Consider the following 10,685-nt stretch of genomic DNA (forward strand, 5'->3'; position numbering starts at 1 on the left):
CGTTTCGGTTTCATGTCAGCTTATATATTTTTTATGTTTGAACAATTTTTTTTTAAATGTTGGACCTTGTTAGGGGAAGAAATTTTCTTGTTTTCCCTCCCCGTAGATCGGCAACTGACCAGAGGGCATTTTTTAACGCCTGTTTTATCGGGAACCTTTGTCGTCGTGAATAATGTTTGCAAGACTATATCAGCTCTATGTAGGGGAGCCCAAGCGAGGATTTTTGCAGTAACTCGAGCGCGTCAGATTATCATATGGGGAGAAACCTGGTACCCTGTAGATTTACCTCGACCATTATATTGGCTTTAAACACAGGGGAGTTCGTTAAGGGGGGCAAAAAAAATATATCCTTAGACAAACTCTAAATCGTCAGATTAACATAAGGTAAGTTAAGCACATGCAAAACAGAGTACATCTCAAAAATCTGACGTTTTGGGCGGAGCGTAAGGAAATGGCTGAGTCACAAAGTTTCACAAGAAAAAAGCGAATATTTCGCGAAATGAACGATAGATCTAAGAATTAAAAAATACGTTCTCAATATTTTTGTCAAAAATCTATCGAATGATACTGAACACGACTCCCCACGGAGAGGGGTAAATTTAAAATTTTAAATACGAATCCCGCGATATTTCGCGAAATGAATATCAGATCGAAAAACTGAAAAATACACTTATTCAATATGTTTAAAAAATCTATCGAATGGCACCAAACACGACTCCCCACGGTGGTGGGGTGGGAGGTTACTTTAAAATTTTAAATAAGAGCCCCATTTTTTATGCAGATTCGGATTCCTTACGTAAAAATAAGTAATTTTGTTTGAAACATTTTTTCGAATTATGGATAAATGGCGCTATAATCGGGGAAAACCATTGTTGGAAGTGGAGAATTAAATTAAAAATGGAAAGTCACCACTAAAATGGAAAATGGAAAACTTTACTTAACATTTTTTGGTTTTAGAACCTACTATTCGCAACCCAATAGGTCCCTAAAGCGCTCGAGTGACTGCACAATTAGCATACTTTCCTCCCCTACTACTACTAGATATTATAGAAATAATCATAAACATTTCAATATTCATTTCAGTACTGTATATTTTGCCGCATATTGTATTTAGAAAATAGCTTCAGAACAAGTGTATTTAGTATTGTGTAAGTATGTATTTAAGCACAGATCCCTTTCTACATGTAATGTCTATATCTTCAAATAGAAGGCTTGGATGCTCTTTTGAATATTGTGTCGTTCTGGTTAAATTCTAGAAATTCTTATGATTTTTTATAGGTTTTAAATAAAAGAGTACAAGACGCCATTATTTATTGTAATTGGGTTAGATAAGTCTACACCTAATCAGATTTTGATCTTTTAATTTTGGTAGTTACCTACCGAAAAAAATATATTAGCTCGCTTATTGTTTTAAATTAATATAGACAACTACTAAAAAAAATGTTTTTTTATGGGAAAGTTACATTGTTTTTCGAATAAAAACTAATACTTTTCACTAGATACTTCAACGTTTTACTACCGGCAATTTCCTTAGTTGAAAACTAAGCGAAATTACAGACATACACCGATTTTGGATGGTCGATTTTAGATCGGCCGTCCAAATTCCAATAGTGATAACGGGATATTGCACACACGCCGACCGCTTATCGCTGTCGGTAAAATATCGGTCAGCAGCCGGCGACTGCCGGCAACATGCTGCTTTAGCGGCCTGGTCTGCTTATTCGTTTCCCAATATACCAACATGGGATGGAGTCCAGATCATTGTGACTGTAATGTTATTGGTATAATATAGTTTGTTGCATATGTTGTGTATTTTCTGAACTAATGGGTTTTTGTGAAGATGCATCTTATGGAATGAATCGAGGAGAGGGAATCTGTACATATGGCAATTTTCTTGCTTTCATTTGAAGTAAGGTGAAGTGAAGTCTTTAGTGCCTGAAGTAGTCCATACAATTCTGCGGTGTAAACACTAAAGCTTCTAGGTAGTCGCACAGAGCTTATTGTCGTCGTCGTTGTGGACACAGCGCAGTCACAACAGTCTTCATTCTTGGACGCATCGGTGTATAATATTTCATCAAATTATGTTGAATTGAGGATGTTTTGAAAGGATTTTCTAAGGAGTGAGTTTGGGTTTTCTGTTTTATCGAATCTGCATAAATCGGTATTGAGTATTGGAAGATTGCTTAGCCAAGGGGCTGTCTTAGGGGTACAAATAGCAGTAGTATGTGAAAGGTTGATAGAATTCAATAAAGGAGATAATATTTGTGGTAACGTGAGGGTGAGATTGGATACGGTTTCTGTGGGAGGCTCTATGGATTTGATTAGATTTTATTACCGGGTTACTTGGATTTTCCGATATTCTTGCAAAGTATGTAAGTAGAAGTGGTTGCCTTCTTAGGTGTAGTAGTGGCTCTGAAAATAAAATTTTAATAATTCTACTTTATGCCTTCTTTATTTGTTAACAGTTATATAGGCCTTTTTATTTTATATTATTATTAGTCCTATCTGAGTACAGGGAACCAAGATTCGTTAGAATTTTTACCTAGATGAACAGTTAGGTAGTAAAATACAATTTTAGATCTACAGTCTTCTTTAATTCATTTTTTACCTAGATGAACAGTTAGGTAGTAAAATGAAATTTTAGATCTACCCTAGTCTTCTTTAATTCATCGTTGGTCTACTTTGCAAGCATTAGAAAGTACGAATTAAGGAGTTACCAGAATCTAGTCTCAATACAAATCTTTATTTTTTGGAAATAAAGCTTCGAACTTTTTAAACACTTATTTCTATTTAATTTGGTGTTTAATATGTTTTAGGATGTGCTGCAAGCTTCACCATTATGATTCTTGAATGTGTCTGGAAAAAAAGACACAAAATATACAAAAACATAAAGAAAAGATGGACACACGAACAAGATTTTCATATGAATAGATACTATCAACAAAATAATTGTATGTATTCACTTCCCCCGAGATATCCTGGGGATGTAACCATAAACCATGGTCCGAGGAACAAGTTCCATGGGTTCATTAATTAAGAAATGTTTTTAAATTATACCTACTCGGGACGTTATCTTTCTTTGAAATGACCATACATTTTTTTTATAAAATTCCTAACAGAGGAAGTTTAACCCTTCTCTCTTAGGACATACAGCACGCGATATATCTTATATTATCTGTACACCTACTTCTCCAAATACCATTTTCGTAGATGTCACCAATTATTCCTCTTAGCAGCATGCGTTTAAAAAATATGAGCGGAATATGCTCATTCATCTGCCTTGGAGATTGTCCACGCTTCTGATCCACATGTCATATTAGATTCAGTAGACTAGCTATGGTTGGTACTATGTATTGGTGAATAAAGCCTGGAGAAAAACTTGTGAAACTGGAGGCTAAACTCTAGGGCTGTAGCAACATGGACTTGCGGAAATTCGTCCTTGAGCATTGCATCCGTTTATTACTATAGTCTGTTTTTAAACCAAGAGGAGTAATTCAAATTTGTTTGTAATTGGTCTAACCTCAGGCAGGTTTACTCCACCCTTATCAAATTTTAACACTAATGTCATTTATAAAATTTTGACACTATTGGTATTACATAGGTTAATTAAGTCATATCAGTAATTTTTTGTATTTTCTGCATTATTCCTTTAATTTTTAGATTGTTAGTCTGTTTTATAATATAAAAAAAAACAGTTGTATTTGGAACTCTTTAGCGACGTATTGGTATAATAAAATATTTATGGATTACCGTCAAAGCCGATATGATCAACCAGAAAAGAAGATGTATTTGGTGATATTTCTAGCGACTTTCTTGAGTGTAAATCTGTTTTTTAGTTTACCTCCTCTTGGTTTAAACACAAAGCTTAGTAATCTAGTATATTACAGATATGATATTTTCATGAAAAATTGTCCAGAGTTTGATTTATAGTTTCTGCGTATTTTATTATATTCTACGTCCACCGTGAATCAATTGTAGTCAGTGGCGGCTCGTCAGGGTCGGCAGGGTCGGCAGTGCCGACCCACACATTTATGGACACATTATAGATTTTTTAAATATTTAATTTAATCGGAGTTGATGATATTCGTTTCTGTGAAATAAAAAATATATCTGTGAGATAATACATACTAAATTTTATTCATTGTTTTTAAAAGACTTCGATCCCGATACGTTAGTTAAGTGATCCCTGTGCGCTGTGCGTAAGAGACTTTTCAAATTCATGATCCTATAGCCATGCACCCGCACCCGATTGCGATTGTGTGAATTCTTATTATAAAGCCCGGCACGGCATGCCGTGCCCAGATCGAGGATTTGCTATATAATAAGAAGCTATGAAATATTAGCCGATAGGCAACCAATTATACATTCTCCGTACTTATTTGAATGCAAAGTACGGCAGCGGGTACCTCTGCCGAGGCCGAGCGGTGATCTGCAAACGGCAGAAACTCACGTACGTATCCACGTATTGCCTTGCTGGCGCGCCCGGAATAATTATGAAATAGGTAAGTAGTTTTACGTCTTTTAATTTTTAATATTATTATTGATATTGTAATTCTTTTAAGTTTTTTGGAATTACCATTTAGGGGACAGGATGTATCGAAGCATTCGTTAAATCAAGTTAATTATAGAGAACAAATAAAATTCTTTAACAAATACGATCTGGAATTTTCTAATTTATTTTCTGACTCGAAGAATATACCGGCGTACCTAAAAGAGCACAGAATGAAAGAATCAATTAGTATTTACATTTTGATCCTTTTCCGTAGAAGTAGACGAAACTACTGATAGAGGTAACATGTCATTCACAAGTATCAATAATTGTTCTTCGATACGCGTTACGTCTAAATTTATGAGAGGTTGTTAGGTTTTCAGACATGAGTAGAAGCCATAAGACAGAATATATTTTTGGTGTTTTAATTTAAAGGATAGATTCAATTTTTTGATATCAAAAATAAATTGGTAAGGCAAATTTATGACGGGGCTGTCTTGATGTCCAGTGAATTGTATGGTCTCCGGACAAAAGTTAAAACAATTGCACCAGGCAAAACTATTATTTACTCACTGTTATAAGTCATTGACCTCTTTGACTATTCAAAATTTAAAAGTTACGCCAAAGAATTTTCAAAATATTATTAAAATATTATTCATTAAAAATTATCCATCATTTTTTAATCAAATAAAATAAGAAAATTAATTAACAGTTTTATATTCTGATCCAAATATTTTCGGAAGGTGGGATAAGTTACAGACTATGTATAATTCTATATACTGCAATTCATTAGGTACAACAAACTGTTCCCGAAATTAATAAATTATTGTGCTCAAATGTGGGCAAATTCTGTCTCAAATGAACGGGATTTCTCTTGTCTCAAAAGAGTCAAAATGTATTGTCGAAACACCATGAAACAGGAGAGAATGTCAAACTTGTCTCAAATGTCGATAGAAAAAAACTTTTAAAATCCCTCCAAAACAATAATAAATTTTACAATTACATACATTATAACCCATTTTGCTACTTCGAAACAACATAGACTAAAGTTAATTTATAAACAGGTATAGTTTCTAAATTTATAGGAAAAAAACAAAAAAAAAACAAAAAAAATAAAAAAAAACAAAAACCAAAGATCTCCTATGAAATTAAAGCCTTTGGAGACAAAACCTTGCCGATCCTGTCCCTAAAGCCAAGAGCCGCCACTGATTGTAGTGTTCCTTGCTCAAATAACATTCTTAAAAGTAGTTTACCTATAATATTTCCATTATTTTATCATTTTTGCATTCTACAAGAAAGTGTTTGACTTATAGTTGCTTTGAAAAGTTTTACATTCGTAACTGTTGTAAGACATGTGATGTTTGACAGTAAATTTTTCAAGAATAATGTAAAATCACTTTCCCTTATTTAACATCTTTGCATAACATAGTCGCACCAAAAAATGTTGGTTAAGGAAAAATAAAGTCTATTGCTTGAAATGTTTTTTTATTTATCTGACCTAACCGCCTTTTGTAATAGTATTGTTATTATTTAACATAAAACTTATTGAAACTCTTTTCGGTGTCTCCATTTCTCCTCACGCACCATAAGCATGGAATAAATTTCTGAATGACATAAACAGTGAAGAAGAACCAATTAAACTCACCATGAAAAAGAAAACAACAACTCACCTTCTTACAGAGGTTTTAACAAAAAATGATTACTCATTGTCATTTATAAATAAGTAATTTCACAAAATTTAAGAAATGAAACAACATATATATTATGTAACCATAAACAATCGAGAAACGCTTACAAGGAGCGATTTAAAGATGACACAGAAAAATTAAGCATGGGCGTTAAAAATCAGTAGATATAATACGAAAACGAAATGGACATGGATCGAGAACTCTTTGGAGTAGCAAATAAAGGGATTCAGTTTATTTTAATTAAATCCTTATTTATAGAGAGATATAACTTAAGTAACTTTAATAAACATTAAAGAATAAACCGGCCTTGACTTACAGTTAATAATAAGAAAGTCCCAAGACCAGCAAGAGATTGCAGAGATCATCGAAATTCTTCATGAGAAGAGAACACTTCAAGGAATAGACTGTACTGAAAGGTTTTGTTAAGCGTAATGTGAATGTGAACTCACACTCCGGATGCTGGAACCAAAACGCTTTGTGCTAATTATTTAGGTAAAATTATCTTGATAGTTGATACAGAAACAGATATAATATAAGAGATGCTTGAAAAACTAAATAACGAAGTCGGAATTGCAAAAAAAATATTTTCTCAATAACTGTTGTAAAAATTAGTGTACAGCTTTGAAATTTTTGTCAAATTAGGGTTTTTTGGTGCTTAATATGTGATAAAAATTTCAAAGCGATTCATTCAATTGTTTAAATTTTATTCAAATTGTTTATCTCAGAGAGCATTTTTTTGCAATAACATGTCAGAAAAAAATGACAGAACCATTCCACAGGTGTCAAATGAAAGAGCATGAGCTACGTTTCAACATGGTTTAAAAAAGTTAATAAAAAATGCATTTATTAGTAATAAATAATTATGCAAAATATCGTCAATTTTTCTTTATAAACTTTTTGAAGAACTTTTTCCAAAAAAATTAACTTTTTTACCCTGTTTTGAGTTCACAACTACCAAGTAATGTTATCTATATCATAATTGATAAAAAATTGTAATAAATATGTATAATTTCTTATATAACAAAATAAAAAGTTTATAAGGAAAGATTTACGATACTTTTGCATAATTATTTATTACTAATAAATGCATTTTTTATTCACTTTTTTTAAACCAAGTTGAAAATATAGCTCTTGCTGTTTCATTTGACACGAGTGGAATGGTTCTAACGTCATTTTCTTTTGACTTATGTTATTGCAAAAAAATGCTCTCTGGGATAAACAATTTGAATAAAATTTAAACAATTGAATGAATCGCTTTGAAATTTTTATCACATATTAAGCACCAAAGTACCCTTATTGGACAAAAATTTCAAAGCTGTACTTACTATTAACTTTTTTGTAAAAACTTAAAGTTTTTCAGTGATTTACAAAAAACCTCTTCAAAACATGCATTTTTTTCACAAATAATTAAAATCTTTGATCTTTAATAACTTAAAAAGTATTTACTTATTTTATTAACTTTATATAATAAATTTTGCTTTTAATTTGTTCTTTTATTGATTTGTGCAGTTATTTTTTATAAAATAATTTTCACCCCCGAGAAGGGGCGGTATCCACCCTCAGGGTAAAGGCGCAAGGTGGTACCATGTCACCTTTGTTTCTTGACGTATCCTCTAACCACTAACCAATTTTCGTGAAAATCGATGAAGGTTCACCGAAATTGAAGGTAATCGTTTATGTTTACCTTCAGTGACTGCACTATACAAAATAAATTGCAATTTACTGATCTAAATGCGCGTAATTTGGAAGCTTATAAATTATTAAATGATATGTAGTCGCCAAATAATTAGTTTAACGCATTTTAAGTACAACTTTCTCTTAAGCCGGGAAGATAGGGTGGTTTTCTGGCGAAGGGGTTGTAGCTCAATAATCGAAATGCTCTTGATTTAATAGTGTATTCTTAGAGTATATAAGCTATAGGAATTATATTCGCAATACGATATATTTTAAGTTTCCTCAGCATCTTTCTCTTAAGTTAAATCAATTAAAGGGTTGTTTGGGGGTGAAGGGGATGAGCTCAAAAATCGAAACTATATAATTTCAAGAGCTCATAAATAGCTCGTAATTCTGCCGCAAAAACCGATTCAATATTCCTATTTTTAAGTAGTGGGGGGGCTGACTCAGCCCCCCCCACTAGGGTATTAAATTCCTGCTCAGTGGAACGAGCTCAAAATTTTTAGTTTGCGGAATATGAGAGCTCATAAATAGCTCATAAATCAGGGCTATTTGTTTTTTAATTTTTGCAAGTGGGGGGGGGGCAGCTCAACACGGGTGTTCGCCTGCGGTGTCGTGTTGAGTAGACAAGTGTTAGTGGTGCTCGTCACCAAAATGGAGAAACGAAATCTAGAGCAACGCGTCGCGATAAAATTTTGCGCCAAATTGGGCGAAACAGCTTCGGAAACGTACGCTAAATTCTCCTCCATCACGACAACGCGCCGTGCCACACCGCTCTCAGCGTGTCCCAGTATTTGGCCTCTAAAGGGATCGCCGTGTTGCAACAGCCGCCTTATTCGCCCGATATGTCACCTTGTGACTTTTTTCTGTTCCCTAGAACAAAATCGGTGGTCAAAGGAACACATTTTGAGTCGATTACGGACATCAAAGCGGCCGTGACGAGGGTACTCGCGGACATCCCAGTCGAAGCGTTCCAGAAATGTTACGAAGCGTGGAAAACGCGCTGGAATCGTTGTATAGCTGCCCAAGGGGACTACTTTGAAGGGGATGGCAGAGTTGTAGAATAATTTAGAAATATACGATTTTCATGGAATCAGTCTCATTACTTAATTGTCACACCTCGTATACCCACCGAAACATAAAAAAATAACAGAGGTAAAATTTACTCACCAATTCGAAAAACACTTAAACAGAGGTATGCACGCAACGAAGTCTTATAGATAACTAAAATGAAACTCGCAGTTGCCGGGCGAGGTAACAAAGGAGTGGTCAGGCCATTGGCGCACTATCGTGATTTACATAGGAAATACGGCATGTAGGCGAACTTGCCCCTATGGCACACTAACCCCGGTCTCCCCTACGCATCAGGTGGCGTTATGCCTGGTGAGCGGCGATCTCCCAAAATGATCGCGCAATATTCGAAGCGACTCCCTGGCCGTGTCACAAGTTGTCCCGTCCTGTTGAAACCATTGTTAATTTTAAAGTTTTACCGTTTTCGCGACCTTTTCCGCATGACCGAAAGTAGTACTCCAGATAAAAATGTTTTTTGCAAAACTGAAAACAACCCAGAAGTTAAAAATTAAACAACATTAACACGATAACTGTGTTAACTTGGCGATTAGAGATAGGGTCTTAAATAGCAATACTGCCAGCTTCCCACATGCAATAAGTAAATACATATAAACGATATTATTATAATTTATAGACATGTAAACATTAAAAGTGTCGGCGGCATGTGTAATCATTAAAGAGTATCAATTTTATTGCCGGATTCCCAAATTCAATCAGCCCTGGATTCTTATGATAATTTATAAGACATGTATTATAAACAAGAAGAGTGTAGCATAGTCATAATTTCATTTTCAAAATAGAGGTGGCTATTTCTTTAGTTTTTGAATATTCTTTTAAAAATCCTTACTTGTTAATTGCTTTACTTATTCATTATTAATTAATAGGATTATTTTTTCACCAACTACGTACTCAGTGATTGCAATAATTTATATTACTATGCAATAAAGAGAATAATAATCGAGGAAAGAGAAAAATTGACAAAGTGATTTTAATAACATACTGTTATTATGCGAACGAGTAGATACATTTTTCCAGTTACAATCTTTAACAGTTGAAATATCATTTTAAACAACGATATCTTCTTGAAATTTAACTTATTGCACCCCATTTCGCACCAATTCATTTCGTATTAATTCATTTTGGGGCAATTCTTTCATTTATTCAAATTCTACGTGGTTGTTTAGGACGATACAGTGTATGTTTTTAATTTCTCTTTCTGTTTGATCTGTTTTGTTCTGTTTGTTACCATGTCAGTTTATACTCCAGAAGAAAAGGCTAAAACAATAAAATGGTTTTACAGTGGTAATTCCGGACAACAGTGTGTAGATTTATTTTCTGTATTTTGTAAGGGGAGACCAATTCCGTGCGTACAAACAGTTCATAATGTTGTTAAAAATTTTGAAAATTGTTATTGCCTCAAACAATGCATAAATTGCCACTCTCACGAAGTGTCACCAGAAAAAGTTGAGGAAAGAGAATACCGGGATACACAAATTTGTGCTACAATCGACGTAGATTCAACACATTCAAATAGATGCCTTGCTCAAGAGTTGGATGTTAGCAATGCTATTGTAACTAAAGTATGAAAAAGCACGGTTACAAGACTTTTGAATATGTAAAAACGCAGCAGCTTTATCCAGACGATTACTTTCGAAGAATGGAGTTTTGTGAAGGTCTATTGACGAAGGCTAATCATGATCCAAATTTTATTAAAAACATATTGTTCACTGATGAATCTTCTGTTTCGTTAGTAGGGAGACATG

At 33.8% G+C, this 10,685-nt stretch overlaps 1 protein-coding gene and 1 long non-coding RNA gene across 2 annotated transcripts in view; one reads left to right on the forward strand and one right to left on the reverse strand.

Moving 5' to 3' along the window:
- Positions 1–5,938, forward strand: part of LOC114332161 (glutamate receptor ionotropic, delta-2-like) — a 174,426-nt gene extending 168,488 nt beyond the window's left edge. The window contains exon 11 of the mRNA XM_050646850.1: positions 2,817–5,938. Within this exon, the coding sequence (XP_050502807.1) occupies positions 2,817–3,037 (221 nt within the window). The 3' untranslated portion in view covers positions 3,038–5,938. The remainder of the gene's footprint in view (positions 1–2,816) is intronic.
- LOC126882049 (uncharacterized) lies at positions 1,300–9,062 on the reverse strand. Its single transcript, XR_007697103.1, has 2 exons — positions 9,022–9,062; positions 1,300–2,412 (listed from the first exon to the last, which is right to left on the reverse strand). It is a non-coding gene; the product is annotated as an uncharacterized LOC126882049 (long non-coding RNA).
- Between the last annotated feature and the right edge of the window lie 1,623 nt (positions 9,063–10,685).

This window comes from Diabrotica virgifera, chromosome 1, assembly GCF_917563875.1.
Source record: "Diabrotica virgifera virgifera chromosome 1, PGI_DIABVI_V3a".
Taxonomy (NCBI): Eukaryota; Metazoa; Arthropoda; class Insecta; order Coleoptera; family Chrysomelidae; genus Diabrotica; species Diabrotica virgifera.